This window comes from Papio anubis, chromosome 9 (assembly GCF_008728515.1).
Source record: "Papio anubis isolate 15944 chromosome 9, Panubis1.0, whole genome shotgun sequence".
In the NCBI taxonomy this organism is placed as follows: Eukaryota; Metazoa; Chordata; class Mammalia; order Primates; family Cercopithecidae; genus Papio; species Papio anubis.
In genome coordinates, this window is record NC_044984.1 from 123,052,095 (window position 1) to 123,074,538 (window position 22,444).

The 22,444-nt window shown below is 47.5% G+C and overlaps 1 protein-coding gene across 1 annotated transcript in view; it reads left to right on the plus strand.

Moving 5' to 3' along the window:
- The window catches only part of TMEM132C (transmembrane protein 132C), a 430,548-nt gene that overhangs the window by 330,950 nt on the left and 77,154 nt on the right, over positions 1-22,444 (plus strand). The window contains exon 4 of the mRNA XM_021923141.2: positions 9,497-9,680. Coding sequence (XP_021778833.2) covers positions 9,497-9,680 — 184 coding nt within the window. The remainder of the gene's footprint in view (positions 1-9,496; positions 9,681-22,444) is intronic.

Sequence of the window (22,444 nt, forward strand, 5' to 3'; positions counted from 1 at the left end):
ACGGATGATTATTCCAGGCAGAAGAAGGAGCAAAGTGCAACGTCCCTAAAGCAGGAATGTTCCTGAAGTGTTTGAAAGCTTCGAGGAGGTCAGTGGGGCTAGAGGAGAATGAGCAAGGGGAGGGGTAGGAGAGTCCCAGGGGTGAGGGTGGGTGGCACCAGTCAGGCTCAGCCTCGCAAGCCCTGGAGAGGACTTTCACTTAAGCCAAGTGAGATGGGGAAGCCCTTGCAGGTTTAGGCCACAGAAATCTCATGGCCCAAGTCACATTTCAGGAGAATTATTCTGGCTGCTGCACTGAGGAGAGATGTGGGGTAGTGGGGGGTTAGGGCAGAAATGGGCATCCCAGTTAGGAGGCATTGAAATGACCCAGGTAAGAGATGATGGTTGCTTGGGCTGGAGCAGTCATAATGAAGGTGGTGGGAAGTGCTCAGGTTCGGAATGTGTTTTCAAGATAATCCTGTTGAATTAGATGTGGGATGTGAAAGAAAGAATTCAAGAATGACTCCTGGTTGGCTGGGCGTGGTGGCTCAAGCCTGTAATCCCAGCACTTTGGGAGGCCGAGACGGGAAGATCACAAGGTCAGGAGATCGAGACCATCCTGGCTAACACGGTGAAACTCCGTCTCTACTAAAACATACAAAAAACTAGCCGGGCGAGGTGGCGGGTGCCTGTAGTCCCAGCTATTCGGGAGGCTGAGGCAGGAGAATGGGGTAAACCCCGGAGGCGGAGCTTGCAGTGAGCTGAGATCTGGCCACTGCACTCCAGCCTGGGCAATAGAGCAAGACTCCGTCTCCAAAAAAAAAAGAAATTAGGAAATTTAAAAAAAGAAAATGAGACTGAAAAGCTTGTTAATCACAGAGAGAAAACACTTCTGTGTACAGCAGTAATTCTCAACATTGACAACACATTAAAATCACTTAAGTTTTTAAAATACTAATGTCTGAGTATCGCCTCTCAAGATTCTGATTTTGTTAGTGTAGGGTAGACACAGCTATTGATTGTTTTTCTTTTAATTTCCCCAGGTAATTACAATAGTCAGCCAGGATGGAGAGCCCCTGCTTTAGAGGATGGGGAGACTCAGGTTTCTTCCATAAGGATTGCAATTCTTTTAAGCAGTTTCACTGCATCAATATGATTTGCAATATTCTCTCTTTTTTCACCTTTTCATGCATTATCTGCTTCTGTAAATTTTTAGACTTTGGAGAATGGGGTAGAGAGAAGTGAAATGTGGCTTGTTTGGTTTTTTTGGTTTTTGTTTTTGTTTTGAGACGAGGTCTCACTCTGTCACCCAGGCTGCAGTGCAGTGGCCAGATCTCACCTCACTGCAACACTGTAACGTCCGCCTCCCTGCAACACTGCAACCCCCACCTCCCTGCAACACTGCAACCCCCACCTCCCTGCAACACTCGGCAATCCCACCTCCCCGCAACACACTGTAACCTCCACCTCCTGCAACACTGTAATCCTCCTCCCTGCATCACCAACCACCCTCTGCCTTGCAACACTGTAACCCCTGCCTCCCCTGCAACACTGTAACCTCCACGTCCCTGCAACACTGTAATCCCTCCCTCCCTGCATCACTGTAACTAACCTCTGCCTCCTGCAACACTGTAACCCCGCCTCCCTGCAACACTGTAACCTCCACGTCCCTGCAACACTGTAATCCCTCCCTCCCTGCAACACTGTAACCTCTGCCTCTCCTGCAACACTGTAACCTCCACCTCCCTGCAACACTGTAACCTCTGCCTCTCTGCAACACTGTAACCTCCCACCTCCCTGCAACACTAAAACTCCCACCTGCCTGCAACACTGTAACCCCCACCGCCCTGCAACACTGTAACTCCCACCTCCCTGCAACACTGTAACCTCTGCCTCCCTACAACACTGTAACCCCTGCCTCCCTGCAACACTGTAACTCCCACCTCTGCAACACTAACTTCCACCTCCCTGCAACACTGTAACTCCCACCTCCCTGCAACACTGTAACCTCCGCCTCCCTACAACACTGTAACTCCCACCTCCCTGCAACACTGTAACCTCCACCTCCCTGCAACACTGTAACTCCCACCTCTCTGCAACACTAACTTCCACCTGCCTGCAACACTGTAACTTCCACCGCCCTGCAACACTGTAACCTCCACCTCCCTGCAACACTGTAACCCCCTCCCTGCAACACTGTAACTCCCACCTCTCTGCAACACTAACTTCCACCTCCCTGCAACACTGTAACCCCTGCCTCCCTGCAACACTAACTTCCACCTCCCTGCAACACTGTAATCCCACCTCCCTGCAACACTGTAACCTCTGCCCTCCCTACAACACTGTAACCCCCACCTCCCTGCAACACTATAACTTCCACCTCCCTGCAACACTGTAACCTCCACCTCCCTGCAACACTGTAATCCGTCCCTCCCTGCATCACTGTAACTAACCTCTGCCTCCTTGCAACACTGTAACCCCTGCCTCCCTGCAACACTGTAACCTCCACGTCCCTGCAACACTGTAATCCCTCCCTCCCTGCAACACTGTAACCCTGCCTCTGCAACACTGTAACCTCCACCTCCCTGCAACACTGTAACCCCCGCCTCCCTGCAACACTGTAACTCCACTGCAACACTGTAACCCCTGCCTCCCAACACTATAACCTCTACCTCCCTGCAATGCTATAACATTCACCTCCTCAGGCTCAAGGGATCCTCCCACCTCAGCCTCCAAGTGGCTGGCACTACAGACTGCACCACCACCCTGACTAATTTTCAGTTTTTATTTTTGTTTTACTCCTTTGTTTGTGGATACAGGGTTTTGCCATATTGCCCAGGCTAGTCAAACTCCTGAGCTCAGGTGATGCACCTGCCTTGGCCTCACAAAGTGCTGGGATTACAGGCATGAGCCACCCTGCACAGCCTGTTTGGCTTTTCAAATTTGAACTCATAATGCAATTCAAGGGTGCTTGGAAATGGGGTGACCTTCATGCACTTTGCTCCTCCCTGCTGCGTGTCTCTGTTATCCCACACCCTGAACTAGGTACAGAGACCTTGGATGAAGGAGGGACTCCCTCTGTAAAAGGCCAGATTCTTTCTCATTCCTCTGGCGTATTGGATCTGGGTGTGTTGGCTTAGCTCAGCCAATCAGAGCTCCTTCCTCAGACCTTTGAAGGAGGAATCCTTAAGGCAAAGACTCAAGAACAGGAGAAAGTTTTTGACATCAGCAGCACTGTCCTCTCTAGAACTGGCATCTGAGGTTCTAGCTTTGTAGGCTTCCTTTTCTCCCACCTAGGCCCCATGCCTATTTTTCCAGTCTGCCTGGTAATTTTGAGGCATTTATTCCATTCTCTTTTCCTTGTCAATCAATGCAGGGTGTTTTCTGTTGCTTGCAACTCACACCACCAAGGGGCATGCCTCTGCACCAGGTAGAGATCCCATAAAGCCCTCAGATGTGAGTGCTGACATTAGGGTCAATGGGACTTTCTAAGAAAGCCCTTCCCAGTGAGGAAGCAAGTGTCCTTGCCTTCATGAAATACTCATGAGGTGGAATGAATAAAGCAAAGCCTGGATCGAGTGATTCTCTTCTCCTGAAGCGGCTTCCCTATGAGAAGGTTGATTTTCTTTATTTGGTTGGTCTCTTTTCTTTCTGCGGGCACTAAGCTGTCAACCAACTTTGGAGCTGAAATCCCTGACTCCCTATAGTAGGGAGGTAAAGCCCTTTTGGCTTTTAACACATCCCCAGACTCAATTTTCTTACCAAATAGAGTCTGACGGCTAAGAGGTTTGGTAAATTAGGTTTCCAGTGGTCCAAACTTGATTGCGACTGCTGGGAGAATTTATTTGCTTTTGAGTAAGAGCTTTTTAAGCCAATTTTGAAAATTTAGTTCAAGAGTTACCGCAAGAAATCTACACTATTGATTTAGCAGGTGATAGTTCTTGGGTGCTCTCTGGAGTCACTTAAGTGTTCAAATTCCTGTCTTTATTACTCCAACAACATCACAAGCCCCATATGAGCTGATGTGAAAGACTCTTGCTCCCTTCAAGGCAAAGCTTAGCAAATATTTCAGTCTGATTAGAGTCAGTGGAAAGGCACTGACCGCAGAACACTTGAAAGAAGAAAAGATTTCTTATTTGTTTAGTCTCTTTCTGCCAGCACAATGTGCATTATGGCATTGTGTCCACAGAGGCAGGCACTCAGGAAGTGCAGTGTATACACATCTTAGTGAGTCCCAGTTCACACTGAGTGGTTGAGAGCCTGCCCCTCCACTGTGGTTCGTTCTCAGGAAGCTCCTGGACCAGGCTTCAAGAGCGTGTCTGAATGGTGGCTTCAGGCAGCCAACCCTAATGCCATGGAGCCTGAATGCGATGTCAAGTCCTGCTAAACACAAGAAACAGCTCCCATTTATTGATGCCTGCTGGTGCCAAGTTCCGTTCTAAGTACTTTGACTTGTTCATTCAGATCAACTCCAAAATGGGAGGGATTAACATCCCCATTTTGCAAATAGAGAAAATGAGGCAGAGTTGTTCAGTCATCCAGCCAGTACCCGGGGAAGCCAGGCTGTGAGTCAGGAAGTCCGTCTGAAGCCCACAGCATGCATCCTGACCCGCATGTGCTCCCCTTAAAGGGCCATGGCACCCTGACCCGCATGTGCTCCCCTTAAAGGGCCATGGCATCCTGACCCGCGTGTGCTCCCCTTAAAGGGCCATGGCTTTTCGTCTCGGTTCAAGCTGCTAACTTTCTTCCTCTCTCCTTCCCTCTCCCACTTTTTTCCTTCCTTCCCTCCTCTCCTCTCTTCTTCATTTCATTTATTGTTTCATTTCTTCTTTTCTCTTTCATTATCTGAATGAAATGCTTGTTGGAGGCCTAATGTTGACAACACATCTGATTGGAGGTGCTCTCATTGCAACAGGAGTATGTCGGGGGCAGGAGCGGGGTTAGGGACCATGCTCACTGCTGTCTCACCCCTTAGAGCACCAAGGATCCTGGGCACCACTGTTGGAGAATCACACATTCGTCATTTTTGTGAAGACGTCTTCCATCTCAGGTTCACAACATTTCTATAAAATGCTATTGCCAGAATATGTAGATACTGGAGGGAAACCTTCTAAGACAGAGACAGGAAACTGAGAGTCAGCAGAGATGTTGTCTGAGCTGTGCTACAGCTAAAAAGTGAAGGTTCTTATAATTTAAAATCCAGAGATTTTAGAGAAAAAAAAAAGCTGAGATTCCCAGCTTCTCTAGGAAAATCTTTTGCTGTCCAGTACCACTGGCCAGCCGTCCCCTAAGTCAGCAAGGACAGAGTGGAGACCTCCCTTAAAATGAACAGAGTGGAACCAACAACACCAAATCGCCCAGTCACTCATCTCCACAAAAGTGTCAAGTTTCAAAACAGAGTTGCATCTTCGTTAACTTAGATACATCATACTGTGCATTTTTTAGAGACAAAGAAGACAAGGGCTGTGTGGGGGTGGAGAAAGGGTAGGAAAGAATAGGAATGCACAAAAATAAAGAAACGAGGGCATTGGTTCTGTATCTTCCCAGAGGAATTCTTTGTCTGGTGTCAGAAGGTTGAATCCTGAGGCCTCCCGGTGGCTCATTCCTCTGTTGGATCAGTCTGGTCTGACCTTTGCTCTATCACACACATTCCCAGGGTCCCTGTGGACACAGAACTACCTCTTCTTCATTTTGTCGGAGATCTCCAACTCCCTGAAAGACAGACGTCAGTGTTCTAACCAGGCCCCTGCCCCCAGCGCACCAGGGAGCTTGCCCTCATGTCACCCTGATCTAGAATTCTGTGCAGCTGCCAGAAAGCTGGAGTTCTCATCCAGTTGTGAAACTTGTAAAATTTTTTGCCGTTCTGAAACCAAGAGTAGGTTGAGTTGGCTCACAAGTGATGGGCATCTGAGTGGGGAGCTGCAGAATGTTTCAAACGGGATCCTGCTGAGTCGCCCCCTTCTATCTGTGGTTGAAGAGCAAGTTGATGCAAACACACTTTCTGGCAGCAGAGGTTCAAGAGTGTCTGCTCTGGCCCTGGTGCAAAATGAGAACCTTAATCACCACCTCGGGGTTTGTATTGGGATTTGGAATAAGGTATGTGTGGAACCTGGTCCAGTGCCTGGCACATAGTGAGTATATTGTCAACAGTCACCTGTTACTTTTATTCTTATGCCAACTACAACAGAACACTTTCAGGAGGTCACCTCACTGCTCACAAAAGTCACATAACAATATGTTTCAAGCCAAAAGGAAAAATACCCCTTCTCTTTTCTCTGGTCTGTGACTATGCCTTTCTTAATGCCCTTCATTAGCATAATGGCAGTGGAGGAGGCTGCCGCTGGAGCATGAGAAGTTGGGCTGGCTTCTTTTTCACGCCTCTTTCCTCCCTGCACAATGGGAATGTCATTATTTCAATCTTCTAGATGGTGCCTCTGAGTCTCGGAGAGATGATGTGAGTGGTTGCAGTGCTCACAGAACTTCGTAAGAGAGTGAAGACAGGTGCAGGCTGAAAGCTCACTGCAACCTCTGTGGTGCTGTGCCAGTATAGGCATCCGTTTGGGACTGAAACGGGGTCTTTGGACATTTGGGTGGTTGCCACATCCAATACTAAGGGAACTGAATTATTTTCTGAGTAGAGTCAGTCAAGTAGCCATGCAGCTCCTGGACAGCACCAGTACCGGTACCCAGTGGCAGATAAGGAGAATCAGGTCCAGGCATGTTTGCTAAGAAGATGAGATTAAACTCCCTGGAATGCAAAACTGTCTGCAGGCCTGCAGTGAGAGAGGTCGTCCTGGCTGTTGAGTTGTGCACGCTCAGACCCCTGTGGGCCTCAGCTGCTGGACCAAGAACACATCTCTTAGTTTGAAAACTCGCTAGACTCAAGACACCTCTCCCTCATTTTTAAAGACCAGCAATTCATGCTTGAGATTTTCAGCCCCTAGCTTGATGGTCAAGACCTTCGATTTCTTTTCCCTTCCAGAGGAATCTCTAGCATCTCATAAATCATGATTGTCTGAGCCCTATTCCCGGCCCTGTGAACTTAAGGAAGATTCACGAGTCCCAGTGCTTTGTTTGGTGCAGTAACCTCCCCGTTACACCCCTCCACAGCCACTGAGCAGGACTGAGGGTGATGTGGTGGAGAGTTAGCGCTATGGCTGTCAGTCAAGCCCTGAAGATTGAATGGTGTACTCAATATTAGTGCCCCAGCAAAGGAAAGTGTTTCACTGCTACTCTTTGTGTTGGCACATGCTTGAGATGCAGTTTTTAAGCATATCTGTTGTTTCTTTCTTGATATGCTATGGAAAATCTCCTTTAATTCATCTGCAAACATGTAGCCTTCCAGGGGATGGCAGCCTGAGGTCTTGCTGACCGCTGACCCACCACTTAGCGTCATCCTTAGCATATCAGCAGAGGGCACTGGAGACACCTCAGGCTGGATGCCAAGGCTCACCAGAACCCTGTCCCCTCCCCCCCCCCAAATCCAGCATGATGCCTGCCATGCCCATCCTTCTTGTTTCCACCAATAGTGGTTCTATTGACTCAACAGCTCTACAAAGCTTAGCCAACTTCCCCTTCTCTGACCTTCTCTAGCCAATACTGGCAAAAGTTTTCTGTAAGGATCTAGATAAGAAATATTTTAGGTTTTGCAGGCTCTACATGGACTGATGCAATTACTCAACCATGTTCTTATGATGCGAGAGCAACCATAGGAAAATGTAGACAAATAGGCAAGGCTGTGCGCCAGTAAAATGTTACTCACAAAAATAGGCAGCTGGCTGCCTTTGGTTCACAGGACACAGTTTGCTGTCTCCTGCCCTAAGGAAACAAGCAAACAAACAAACAAAAAACTGTTGGAGCCTTGTGATGTCATATTTGACCACCAGCTGTCTTAGGCAAGGATCTGAAAAGAGCACTGGACTGGGAAACAAGAGATGCTACATTTTATGTTGATTCTGCACTAGCTAGCTATGTGGTTGTGGGCAAGCCATCTTTCCTTTATTGGCTTTAATTTTATCATCTAAAAAATGAAAAAGTTTGGACCAATAGTAGTTCCCAAAATACATATATTTCAAATGCATGGAATTGGTCAGAATTCTTAGTTGCAGACAAAGAGTCCCTTTAGCTAAGTTTTAGCCCCTCTAAGCAGAAGAGGTGTCATTAAAGGATACTAGGCAATTCACATAATCTCTAGGAGAACCACTGAATTGAATGTGTTTACTACACAGCCAGGGACAGGGCAGCCAGCGATAACACAGACGAAAAAGGTCCGACCTCTGCAGAGGACTATTGTGGTGGAAACACCACTGTCACCCATTGGCATGATGATGTGAGGGCCTGGATGCCAGGGGCACCCCACAGCTGCCCCGGGAGAACCAGGGCCACTGTGCTCACCAGAAAACCCAAACTCCCTTCCTGGCTTCCGCTCTAGAACCCACTTCTTCCTCTACTTCCCAAATGAGTGGGTCTGACTGGAGCAAACTCTGCTTCAATCCTGCATCTAGCAGCAAGGGGGTCTGAGAATATAGTTTAGGCCTCTCAGCCCCTTTAGCAGAGCAGGACAAGCAGAGGGGGTTGAAGGTGCTATTGAGTGAGTGGCCTACACCAGCGGTCCCCAAACTTTCTGGCACCAGTTTCATGGAAGACAATTTTTCCACAGATGGGAGTGGTGGGGGAAGGATGGTTTGGGGATGATTCAAGTACATTACATTTATTGTGCACTTTATTTCTATTATTATTACATTGTAATAATAATGAATATTGAATAATAATGAACTAATGACATAAGTCATCATAATGTAGAATCAGTGGGAGCCCTGAGTTTGTTTTCCTGCAACTAGACTGTCCCATCTGGGAGTGATGGGAGACAGTGACAGATCATCAGGCATTAGATTTTCATAAGGAGCACACAACCTAGATCCCTCACACGTGCAATTCACAATACAGTTCACGCTCCTCTGAGAATCTAATGCTGCCACTGACCTGACAGGAGGTGGAGCTCTGGTGATAATGTGAGCTATAGTGAGTGGCTGTAAATAGAGGTGAAGCTTCTGTTGCTTACCCACCACTCACCTCCTGCTGTGCAGCCCTATTCCTTACGGGCCATGGACTGGTACCAATTCATGGCTTAGGGGTCAGGACTCCAGCCTAGAGCATCTGCCACACCTACAGAACTGAACAGAGGCCATTCAGGTGCATACTGCAGGTGTGAAATAAACTGGTTTAGCTCGTCATCTGCAGAGCTGGTAATCATCATTCCAAAGCCTCATCCACACAGACACAGGTTATTGCTCATTGTTGAATATTCTTGGCCCATATCCTTAACGTGTGGGTGCTTCTCTGTCCCGGATGCCAGTCCTTACCTTGTTGGGGGTTCCATGCCCCAGGCGCCGCCACCAAAACCCTAGAGCATCCCTGAGAGGCACTTCTTTGTCTTTATCCTCTGGGTACAATTATGAGGAGAGAAGGGTCCTTTGAACAAAGTTGGCTTAAAGCCATTTTCTTTTCTCTCTTCCAGGAGCAGCAGTTTATTCAATGAGGTCGTGCAGATGAATTTTGAAATAGCCAGTTTCAGCAGCCTTTCGGGGACTCAGCCCATCACATGGCAGGTGGAGTACCCGCGGAAGGGGACCACAGACATTGCCGTGTCCGAGATCTTTGTCAGCCAGAAGGACCTGGTGGGCATCGTTCCTCTGGCTATGGTGAGTCCTGAGTTACCCTGGACACTCCTGCATTCAGCCACCTGATTGCATCCTGTGTCCTTCCTGTCCGTCATGGGATGTTTGCTGCAATGGTTTTATGGAGTATTTACTTTCAAAGTTTCTCGTCTTCTCCCACTCTGGAAGTTGTCACTTTTCATTAGCCTAGCCTTTCTCAACTTTAGTCATAAAGTTTAGTCCAGCAAGTCACAATCATTGCTGGAGGTGGAAGTGAGCACCTGTGATTTTGAGAAGCTCCCCAGGTGATTTCAGTGTGCAGCCAGGGTTGGAAACCCCTAAGCTAAAAGGATGGTCAGTTTGCCATCTTTCTGCAAACTTGGCTCCTTCCTGCTCCCCACACCAGGCTTGAGATAGACGCCCCTTCATCTCCTCTTTCCTTAGGATGATGGAGCTCACTCAGCATTGAACGATCAGAGGCTGTCACTGGGCTGCAAGGTCAACCTGAAATGTAGAAAGTAGATGAGTGACATTGGGCTTGAGTAGTACAGCACCCCCTATCTGACTCACAATGTGGCCACTCTTAGATTACTATTAGTAGTGTACACTGATGAGAACGTGTAAGCAAACATGCTATTTGTGTGAGTCATGTTATGAGAAATGGATTAATCAGGATTATGAGAAGTGGATTATTCGGGATTCTTTGAGTTATAAAGGCTGCAAACACAACCCAACTTAAACTTGGCTCATGTAAGTTTAAAAGTCTAGAAAAGTGTTTCTCAAACATTATTGGGCATGCAGATCACATGTACATGTTGAGTAGGTGCCCATCCTCACTTAGGATGTCTGGGTTGGGTACTTATTTTTCAAAGCTCCTAAGCCATGTCAGTGCGGCTGGTCTGCAGACCACACTTGGAGTGTGAGGGGCCCACGTGTGCAAAGGATGTGGTATGGATGGTGGCTTCTCTTCCTTTCTCAGCTCTCCTTCCTGTTTGTTAGTCACAAGGTGGCCCCGGCAATGCCATGCTGGCTCCTTCACAGCATCATGTCCAGCAAGAAATGAGTGGAAACCTCATCGCCAATCACTCCAGCAAATCCTCTGGGACAGGGACTGATTGGAACTGATTGGCTTGGGTCATGAGCCCTACTTGAAGCCAATCACTGAAATCAAAAGGATGTGTTGGTCTTATTGCCCAGGCCTGGGGAATGTATCACCCTGGGGCAGGTGAATCAGGTGAAGGAGAATCAGGTGAAGGAGGTGTAGCAGCAGGTGGGACAGGTGTAGCATCAGGTGGGGCAGGTGTGAAATCAAGTGGGGCAGGTGTAGAGTCAGGTGGGGCAGGTGTGGAATCAGGTGGGACAGGTGTAGAGTCAGGTGGGGTAGGTGTAGAGTCAGGTGGGACAGGTGTGGAATCAGGTGGGGCAGGTGTAGAGTCAGGTGTGGCAGGTGTAGAGTCAGGTGGGGCAGGTGTGGAATCAGGTGGGACAGGTGTGGAGTCAGGTGGGGCAGGTGTGGAATCAGGTGGGGCAGGTGTAGCCTCACGTGGGGCAAGTGTGGAGTGAGATTAAGAGCCTGTGCATCATGGAAAAATCTGGCTTTCACTGAAATAGGGAACAGATGCTGGTTGGACAAAACAGCAGATGTCCACCCCAGAAGGTATCATCTACCACAGAGATCTGTAAACACTTTGAAGTTAGGGAATGATTCCTTTTGACTTTTTATGTCCTAGAACAGGGGTCAACAAACAGCCCATGGACCACGTCCAGTCTGCTGCCCAGTTTTGTACACCACGCAAGCTAACAATGGTTTTAACATTTTTCAATATCTACATATTTAAGTGGTCCTGTCTAGCTACTTCATATGCTCAGTTCTGCCTCTTAGCTCATAAACTCTACAATATTTACTATCTGGCCTTTTAGAGAGAAAATGTGCAGACCTGTGTCCTAGAGCACACACCAACATCAGCTCTGGATTACAAGTGCTCAGTTTCTGTCTTACCTATTTCGGAAGAATAAGACATTCGAATACTTTGAAAAGGAAAAGTCATCTTAAGAGTGTGAGATATTACAATGGTCCTTTTCAAGGGAGCACAGGTCTTCCTTCGATGGATATATTGTTATTACTGTGGTTGTTGTGTTTTTGTAATGCTTTTAAGGTAAAGCGAAGTGACTACTAATGTCTGTACTCTTGTCAGGATCCTTTTGTTTGCAAGTAAATGCACGTGAATTCAAACGAGCTTTATTCAGAAGTTCGTTGATTAACAAACATCTTTGCAGCACCAGCACAGAGCTCTGGGCTCTGAACCCTGGATTTGGGTGCTTGTGCAGTGATGTGGTTTGGCTGTGTCCCCACCCAAATCTCATCTTGAATTGTAGCCCCCACAATTCCCACATGTTGTGGGAGGAACCCGAAGGGAGAAAATTGAATCATGGAGGCAGTTTTCACCATATTGTTCTCATGATTGTGAATAAGTCTCACAAGATCTAGTGCTTTTATAAGGGGTTTCCCCTTCCACTTGGCTCTCATTCTCTCTTCCCATCGCCATGTGAGACATGCTTTTTGCCTTCCACCATGATTGTGAAACCTCCCCAGCCACATGAAACGGTGAGTCCATTACCTATTTTCCTTTATAAATTACCCAGTCTCAGATATATCTTTATCAGCAGCGTGAAAACGGACTAATACATGCAGTATCATCGTTTTGCATCCCCTGGGATGTACCACTTGACCTCAGCTATGCAAAGCAACATGGAAAATTAGAAAATAGAGGAGGCAGTTTAGAGGAACTTCTATTCTCCTGTTTTCTGTATGCTCAAAGTTTTGGTTCAAAATAAGCTTTAGGACATTTATAACTAGGCAAAAAATAAACTTTTGTTGGAAGTAACTAGCTAATAAAACTGCAGCTTTGACTAGAAGATGAGACATTTAAAAAAAAAAATACTGAACAAAAAGCAAATCCTGTGTTGTCTGTTAGCAGCCAGTGAGACAGCTGGTTAGATCTTTGAACAAATTAAGTATATTTTCCAAGTTGTTGATTGTTTTAAAGAAAACAAACTTCAGAAAGGTGAAATAGGGGATTAACAGATGGAAAATCTGCCTTGCTGGGGAAGTTCTCGCCTTAAAATCAAACCTTCTGAAGCTCCTTTTTAAATCCAAGGAGAGAGCTGGGAGGATTCAGCCCCAGCATTGCCCCATCACCTACTGCCTCTGACTCCCCCTGAGTAAAGGCAATGGGAAAAGCAGGGAGAAGTGCTCTCGACTCTCCAAAAAGCAGACCCTGCAGGCGAAAGCCACCTGAATCTCACTCGCCGGTCCCTGGGCACTGTTTTATTTGGAGAGCGCTGGTTCCCAAGGCCACCGTTTTGCTCATCCTGCCTCCAGGCTTGTTGGCAAGGAGACTCTTGCCTTGTGAGGGCAGGAAAGCTCCAAATCTTAGCTCCACGGCCCTCCTGCCAGCACCCACATCTCCCTAATCCCCTCCTCCCTGCCCTGGCCCCCACTGTGCCAGTGTTAGGCCTGGGGGTTGGGGTGAGAGAGGTATCTGAATGGGAGGACCAAGGCCATTTTCTTACATAAAGCTTTACAAAGGAAGGAGCATTTGGGACTAACAAAAACGTTGGCAGTTCAGTTCTTCTTCAATGCAAGAAAAAAGTGTTCACATCCCAAGTTGAGGCCACATAAGCAGAGGCCAGGCACAGATTTCCATGTGAGAGTTTCTGTATGTCAGTGGCTGGAGTGGTGGTCTCTTTTTAAGAATAAATGGGTAAGGCCAGGCGTGATGGCTTACACCTATAATCCCAGGACTTTGGGAGGCCAAGGCAGGAGGATTGTTTGAGTCCAAGAGTTCAAGACCAGCTCAGGCAACATAGTGAGACCTCGTTTCTCGTACCAAAATTTGGTGTGTGTGTATATATATATATATATGTGTGTGTGTGTGTGTGTGTGTGTGTGTGTGTATATATATGTGTGTGTGTGTATATATATATGTGTATATATATACCAAAATTAGCCAGGTGCAGTGGCACACACCTGTAGTCCTAGCTCCTGGGGAGGCTGAGGTGGGAGGATCGCTTAAGCCCAGGAGTTGGAGGCTGCAGTGAGCCATGATGGTGCCATTGCATTCCCAGCCTGGGCAACAGAATGAGACCCTGTCTCAAAAAAAAAAAGCGGGGGGGAGGGAATAAACAAACAGCAGAATTCATTCAACCTCACACTAAGCTCTGCAGGTATTCATTGCTACACATCCTCAGAGGACAGCAGTCAACAGACAATGTTTGCCTTCCTGCAGGTATACTCTAGTGGAGTGACAGAAGGCAAACAGGTAGATACTGCCTAAGGCGAGGTCCAGGTAGTGATCAGACGCTGCTGTCAGACAAATCAAGGAGGGCAAGGGGATGGGGTCTAACTGATTTCTAGCTCTATTAATGTCATGGACTTTCTTCCTACTGCTTATCTGAAATTTAAAAAAACAAAAAACAAAGAAACTAAATGTTAGGCATGAAACTCTAGAGAAGGCAGTAACCACTAATTTTGGCAGGTGTAGGAAGAAGTTCTTTGCCCCCGGGACTGATATATTTAGTCTGAAATTAAATTTCCTGAGAAGTGGTGAGATTTACCTGGAATTTTGAAAAGTTTCAAATCATTGCCATTTTTCATCCTTTGCAAACACATTATGAAATCATTTTCCTTGACCCCTGAAACTTGATGGTAACTTGGGTTTTTTTTTTTTTTCTTACACAGAGCTTTCAAAATTCCTAGAACATGTTCCTATCTCTCTGCATAAAATCAAATTAAAAATAAAGTGGCAATCAGTAGGGCTGTTTAAAGGAGAAATTGCTACTTGTTCTTGCATCTGCAAAATGATGATCTAATTCTCACCTCTCTGGGGTGTCATGGAGATTCATTAGGGCTTGAGAGATCCTTGGAGCCCCTGGATGAAGCACACAGCTAGAAAGGATGATCAGGAAAAAGATGGCAGTGGAGCCTTCTCCTGTGACTGGTTTGCCCTTCCAGCCCCTTCTGGGCTGTGCTCTGGGCCCTGGGGGCTGGCCCGTGTGAACGTGTGAACGACAGCCCCCAGGCTCCCTTGCCCTCTGGCTGCTGGAGGGCTTTAACCAGTGGGAGGCACCAGAGAGAACTGGAGGGAAGGGGTTGGATTACGCCCACCCTCCCAAGAAAGCAGGTTGAAGTCCTAACCCCTGGTGTCTGTGAATGTGACCTTATTTGGAAGTAAGATCTTTGTGGATTTACTGAAGTTGAGAGGAGATCGTGCTGGATTCGAGCGGAGTCCAAATGCAGTGACTGGTGTACTTACAAGGAGACAGAGATTTGAACATGGAAGATACAAGAAGAAGGCCATGTGAGGATGGTGACAAAGACTGGAGCATCCAATAGCACCCAGTAGCCAAGGGAAGCAAAGAGCAGCTGGCAACACGCCGAGCCTAGGAGAGCGGCAAGGACGGGTCTCCCTGGGGCCTGCAGAGGGATTGTGTTGCGGCTGACACCTGATTTCGGACTTTCAGCCTGAGGAACTGTGAGAGAAGCAGTGTCTGTTGTTTCAGCCTCCATCCGTGGTACTGTTTCGGGAGCCCTGGGACGCAGTGCATCCCCATCTGCCCGGCCTGATGTGTGTCTTGTGGGGGTGAGGGCCTCAAGCATCTCAACTGCCTTGCCCTGCCCTTAGGCCTTGGGGTAGAAACAGGTCCCAGCTGGGACTAGCATGGGGTGCTGCACCGTCCCTGGCTATTTCCCTCCGTTATGCCCACAGCTTTATGGCTCAGCCTTTACAACACCCCCTCCAGTTAAACCACCCGAGCAGGCTTGTGTTCCAGCCAGAACCCTGAGTGATACCCGAGAGCTAAATGCTGCACGCTCCTTCTAGACTCTCTTTTGCTGAGAACACACCATTATCCTCAAAATGTATATATTTGGGCTGGGCACGGTGGCTCACGCCCATGATCCCAGCACTTTGGGAAGCTGAGGTGGGCGAATCACCTGAGGTCAGGAGGTCTTGACCAGTCTGGCCAACATGGTGAAACCCCATCTCTGCTAAAAATACAAAAATTAGCCAGGCATAGTGGCACATGTCTATAGTTCCAGCTACTCAGGAGGCTGAGGCAGGAGAATCACTTGAACTTGGGAGGCGGAGGTTGCACTGAGCCGAGATGACACCACTGCACTCTAGCCTGGGTGACACAGTGTGACTGTGTGTGTGTGTATCTTCAGGAAGTATTCCCAGGTTGGTCTTTCTTCTCTTCATAGACAGTCAAAATGGAAGGGAGCAGTGAAGGCATATCCTGTTGGGGTTTCTTGACCCCAGTGGCTGTTGCTGGATTTTCCCACCCGGGGGCATCCTATGGTTGTTTTCCTGCATCCTTTGCCCTTGCTAAATTCGAAGACCGGACGTGCATGAACAGGCCCGTGGCACCGCAGAGATGCTATCGGATCTGCACGTCAATCTGCGGGTGATGGATGGCATCACTCTGCTCGGGGTCTGTGGGGAAGCGTGTCAGCAATATCTTCTGTGTTCAAGAAGGGCGGAGGCAGGCATGTCTTAGGCTGTGGGGAGATCTCCTTTGACAGGGATTGGAGAATATTGCTTTTAAAGAGACAATGGAAAAATCATGTTTTATTGTTTTTCAAAAACATCCTGTCCTGATCTCCTCCTTCCTATTCCAACTTCAAAATGTTTCATTTGTCACTCTCTAAGAGAATTTTAAGGATGGGTTGGATGCTCTAGGGCAATTGAAAAATGTTTGCTCAGTTGAAAAATAACTGTATGGACAGAGTAAGTATTTTCTTGTCACAGCTGGAGATTTGCTTTGGGATTAGGTTTAAAAATGTCCCTCCCCTCCAACTAACTGGCCCAGATTTTTGCCTAAAAAGTAAATCTCTGATGCATACAAAGCTGTTCTGCCTTAGTAGCGATGTTTGCAGGGTCACTGATTAATTCTCCAATAAATGATACTACACCCACTGCCTGCCAGAGTCAACACTCAAAAAATTTGAGGAATCATTGCTGTCCTTTGTAGCATCATCATTATCTGAACTTTGGTTTCCGCAGCAGTAAAAGGAAAGTGGAGAACTGAGGGCTAGCACAGGCCTTTCCAGGTTTAGGCTTTCCATTATGGGACTTGCTTTACTTAGAGAGTAAAGCTATGTTCTGATTTTAAAGATGATATAACTTTGGCCGGGTGCGATGGCTCACGCCTGTAATCCCAGCACTTTGAGAGGCTGAGGCAGGCGGATTGCCTGAGCTCAGGAGTTTGAAACCAGGCCTGGGCAACGTGGTGAAACCCCATCTCAACTAAAAATACAAAAAATTAGCCAGGCGTGGTGGCAGGTACCTGTAATCCCAGCTACTCGGGAGGCTGAGGCAGGAGAATCGCTTGAACCAGGGAGGCAGAGGTTGCAGTGAGCCGAGATTGCCCCACTGCACTCCAGCCTGGGCGACAGAGTGAGACTCTATCTAAAAAAAAAAAAAAAGATGATGTAGATGATATAACTTCATTAGAGATTATTGAGACACGAAAACAGAGAATATATACATAAGCAATAATAATAATGATCTATCATCCCAAAGTGAAAAGAGTGATGCAGAACAGAAAAATTAGCGAGAATGACTTAGGCCAGCATTTTCTTCTTCCTCACCTTCCAGGTCGATTGGAGTTTGCGTAAGGTAGGAGGAGGGCCCGGGAGGGAGCACCACACTGCCGTGTTGATTAATGACAGCCTTTCTCACTTTTTGCCGTGTCCAGAAACCACTGAGTCTATCATTTATTTAACATTTTTTTCTAAAGAGAGAATAGTATAGAAACTGGGCACTCAGCTTCAGCCTGACTGTGTTGGGGTGAGTCCCAATGCCTCCTCCTACTGCCTGTGCGACCTTGGGCAAGTGATTTGACTTCTCTGTGCCTCCGTTTTCTCATTTGTAAAATAGGAATAGGCCGGGTGTGGTGGCTCATACCTGTAATCCCAGCACTTTGGGAGGCCGAGGTGAGTGGATCATGAGGTCAGGAGTTCAAGACCAGTCTGGCCAAGATGGTGAAACCCTGTCTCTACTAAAAATACAAAAATGAGCCAGGTGTGGTGACAGTCGCCTGTAATCCCAGCTACTTGGGAGGCTGAGGCAGGAGAATTGCTTGAACCCAGGCGGCAGAGGTTGCAGTGAGCTGAGATCGTGCCATTTCACTCCAACCTGGGTGACAGAATGAAACTCCATCTCAAAAAAAAGGAATAAGAATGACCCCCAACTCGTGGGCCTGTTTTGAGAACTAACTGTACTCCGAAATCTTTGCTTGGCACTTAGTAAGTCTTCAGGAAATGCTAGTTATTTTAGCTTAAATAAGCTTCAGGTTAAACTTCTACTTATGTTTGTTAATACAAATATAAGTAGATATTACTTGTGGGTATTCAAACAGTAACTCATAAATCACTTTACGCTAGATACCTGACTGTTACTACAGAAATGTTCATCCATGTGCCAGTTAGAATCCTACTGAGTCGGGGAGGTACCACTCTCGGTAAAATCTGTCCATAGAGCACTGCAAACCCAGTGCCACCCTCATGTGAAGAGTGATGCCACCTGCCAGCTCACTGTCTCAAGGATGAGCCCTCCCACTGGAATGTAAGAAATACAGTCCCGAGAGAAAGTAGCGAGGGAGGGGGTGACCCTACACTTGTGCCAGTAGAAGACTGTGCACTAAAGCTGCAGCAGCATTGCAGCCACCCTGCAGGGGTCCTGAGATGGAGACACCCCCAGAGAATCCACACGGCCCTCTAAACTTGAATGGGAAAGTTACACCTGCGTTTCCACTTAACCTCTAACAGAAACTTAGCGTTTTCTTCCTATCATAGTCTATTCGAGCCGCTATCACAAAATGCCAAAAGCTGCATGGTTTATAAACAGTGGAAATTTACTGCTCATGGTTCTGGGGGCTGGAAGTTCAAGATCAGCAGGTTCAGTGTCTGGTGAGGACCTGCCTCCTGGTGCATAGACGTGGCTTCTCACTGTGTCCCCATGCGGTGGAATGGGCAAATAAGCTCTCTGAGGTCTCTTTTATGAGGACACTGTATTAGTCTATTTTCGTGCTGCTGATAAAGACATACCCAAGTCTGGGAAGAAAAACAGGTTTAATGGACTTACAGTTCCACATGGCTGGGGAGGCCTCACAATCATGGTGGAAGGCAAGGAGGAGCAAGTCACATCTTACATGGAAGGCGGCAGGCAAAAAGAGAATCGCGAACCAAGTGAAAGGGGAAACCCTTTATAAAACCAACAGATCTCCTGAGACTTATTCATTACCATGAGAATAGTATGGGGGAACCACCCCCATGATTCAATTATCTCCCACTGGGTCCTTCCCACAACATGTACGAATTATGGGAGCTACAATTCAAGATGAGATTTGGGTGGAGAAACAGCCAAACCGTATCAGACACTGATCCCATTCATAAGGACTTCACCTGCATGACCTCATCACCTCCCAAAGGCCCCACCTCCTAACCCATCACCTTGGGGGTTGGCATTTCAGCATATGAATTTGGGGGACACAAGCATTGTGAACACAGGTCATAGCCCCAAAAGCATTAGCAGCTGCCACCAAACTCACACATTTCCATGTCATATCATGTGCAGTTGATACAGATGTCATGAAATACCTTCTATACTCTTCACTGCTTTGAAAGTAAAGCACTACATCTTATTACTTAATTCAATAATTAAGAAAGTCATGTCCTACAGTACCTGAAGTTATTCTGAATTTTGGTAACTGCATTTCTTTGTTTTTTGTTTGTTTGTTTGTTTTGTTTTTCTGTTTTTTGTTTTTGAGATGGAGTCTCGCTGGAGTGCAGTGGTGCGATCTCAGCCCACTGCAACCTTCACCTCCCGGGTTCAATCAAGCAATTCTCGTGCCTCAGCCTCCCAAGTAACTGGGATTACAGGCACTCACCACCATGCCCAGCTAATTTTTTTGTGTTTTTAGCACTGACCAGGCTGGTCTCGAACCCCTGACCTCAGGTGATCTGTCCACCTCAGCCTCCCAAAATGCTGGTATTACAGGCATGAGCCATTGTGCCTGGCCCGTGCTGAACATTTTTATTTTAATTTTAATTTTTATTTTTGAGATGGAGTCTCACTCTGTCATCCAGGCTGGAGTGCAGTGGTATGATTTGGCTCACTGCAACCTCCGTCTCCTGGGTTCAAGCGATTCTCGTGCCTCAGCCTCCTGAGTAGCTGGGATTACAGCCGTTTGCCACTACATCCAGCTAATTTTTGTATTTTTAGCAGAGACAAGGTTTCACTGTGTTGGCCAGGCTGGTCTCAAAGTCCTGACCTCAAGTGATCCTCCTGCCTTGGCCTCCCAAAGTGCTGGGATTACAGGTGTGAGCCACCATGCCCGGCCAGTAACCGCATTTCAATACAATTGATTTCCTGTCTGAGCACACATATCTTATTGTACACCTTTAAAAACTTTATTCTGCGAAAAAATTCTCAGACCTCACCTGCCAGCTAGAGATGCCCATGACCCACACAGAGAAATGGCTCAGGCCTACTGCATATAGAAGGAAACATTTACTCCAGCCCTGCTGCCACCCCTGCCTGCCGAGTCAAGGGAGGAGCCACCAGGGGCCTCTCCCTAGTGAGCACCTACTGTGTGCAAGCCTTGTTGCAGATGCTGCCAGCTCTCCTCACCCGGCATCTTTGTCCTCGCTGTGCCATCCTGAGAGGCCTCCCACCTCCTCCTCCTCTTTACTCAGGACTCTGAGCCCACCTTGTCCCTGGAGGCCCTCCCGCCCCCCCATGGTGCTGACAGTGCATTCCCTTCCCCCATTCTAGCACATTGCCTGATCTTATTTTTGGCATATCCAATAAAATTATTGTTTGGTCTGATCATTGTCTGACATTATCTTCCTTATGTTTTCATTTGTTTATATGTTTACTCCTCTCCCTGCTGAAATCTGGAATGTTGGCTCCATGACAGCTGGGATTTCATCTCTCTCTCATTTTAGCCTTGACAAAATTATTGTTCTGTCTGATCATTATCTGACATTATCTTCCTTATGTTTTCATTTGTGTATATATTTATGCCCCTCCCCCAACTGCCCCAGTCTGGAATCCTGGCTCCCTGACAGCTGGGATTTTGTCTCTATCTCATTTTACCCTTGAGTCTCTTGCCTCCTAGTCTCCCACCAGACACTCCCTGGGGGACTGGTGGGTGCCAGTCTAGCGAAACAGCAACGAGCTTAACAGACGTAAGGTTCCCGTCCCCAAGCACCGGCCTCTCAGGGACTATCTTGTGATCATTTATCTTGTGACTGTCATTTGGAAAGCCCCTGTGAGCCCTAGGTCTCCTGTCCTGCTGCCTCTAACCCAAGACAGCAGGTTCTGTAGGTCTGATGCCTCCTCCTGCCCTGCAGTTCTGCTCTGCAGTGTCCCGGCTTCCTCCGCCAAGGAGTCAGGCCTCTTTGCCCAGAAAGTGCTGGGTCCTGGTCAGTTCCATGAAAAGGAGGCCACAAATGGCTGTGAAACTGCTGGACGGCTCACGGCCAGCATCTGCACAACTTGAGGTGGCCATGGAGCTGCTGCTGCAGGAGAAATCTAGGATGCAGGTGCAGGTGCAGAATCCTGGCATCAGCGAAGTCTCCTGCCACACACTGATATCACACCTGCCCATCTGTGCCATCCCTTGAAATGCATCTCGAATGTAGCAGTCTCCCCCCCACCTCACCACTTCCAGTCTCAGCCTAGCCCCATCGTCTCACACCTGGATGTGTCACCTGCCTCTGGACTGGTCTCCCCTGCTCAATACTGACCCCTGGCAGCCCCTTCCTCACAGCAAGAGCCTTGAACCGGTCGTCTCCTCCCTGATCTCGCCTCCCTGAAAACTCCCCACTGCACTTTTTTAAAAAGTACAGGGTCTGGTCCACGGAGGCACACTGGGATCTAACCTCCTTCCCCAGCCCCTCCCATGCACTCTGCCCTGGGGCCTCTGCACTTACTATTTCCTGTGCCGGGAGCCTCTTCCCCACATTCCAAACTGTGTTCTTCCTCCTGCCATTCAGGTCTCTGCTTACATCTTCTCAGGTGCACCGCCATCACCTGATTTAAAGTAACAGCCACTCTATGCCCCGACGGGCTTGATTTTCTTGCATAAAATGACCAAATTAAAATGCATGGCTATTTGTACATTCATTATCTGAATTTCCCCAGTGGGGTGTCAGCTCCATATGGGCAGCAGACACTCTATCAGTAACTTCTAGAACGATGCCTGGCACACAGTAGGCACGTAACAAGGAACTGTTGAATGTATAAGGGGATGTATGACCCGCCGCATCTGCCTTCTCCACCCGGAGGTGAGGGACTCTGATCTTTCTCATGTGTTGATCACCAGTGCCACGCACAGCTCCTGCGTCATGGAAACTGCTCCGTGAATACCTGTTGCCTCAATGAATGCCACCCAAGGAAGACGCATTATCCTTACTGTTTGGTATATGATTATGGTGCCAAGGCTAACATTAAAAGCTGTCAGCCTTTATTCTCCAGCCTCATAATTATGTCATCATTTGAAACATGTGAGTGCATTGATCTACAAATGAATTTATAATTTATTTTAAGTCATTGTCACATGAGGAAGAAAGGAAATATTTTGGAGGAAAAAATGGAGAATACATGTCTGAATGGATGCAAGGGATAACTTTGGAGTGATTTCAATCTCTCTTACAGACATTATGCACACTGGGACCTGCTTGCTGTCATCATCCATTCATTTTTCAAATGTGAATGGAGTTCAGGTTCTACACGTGGCCC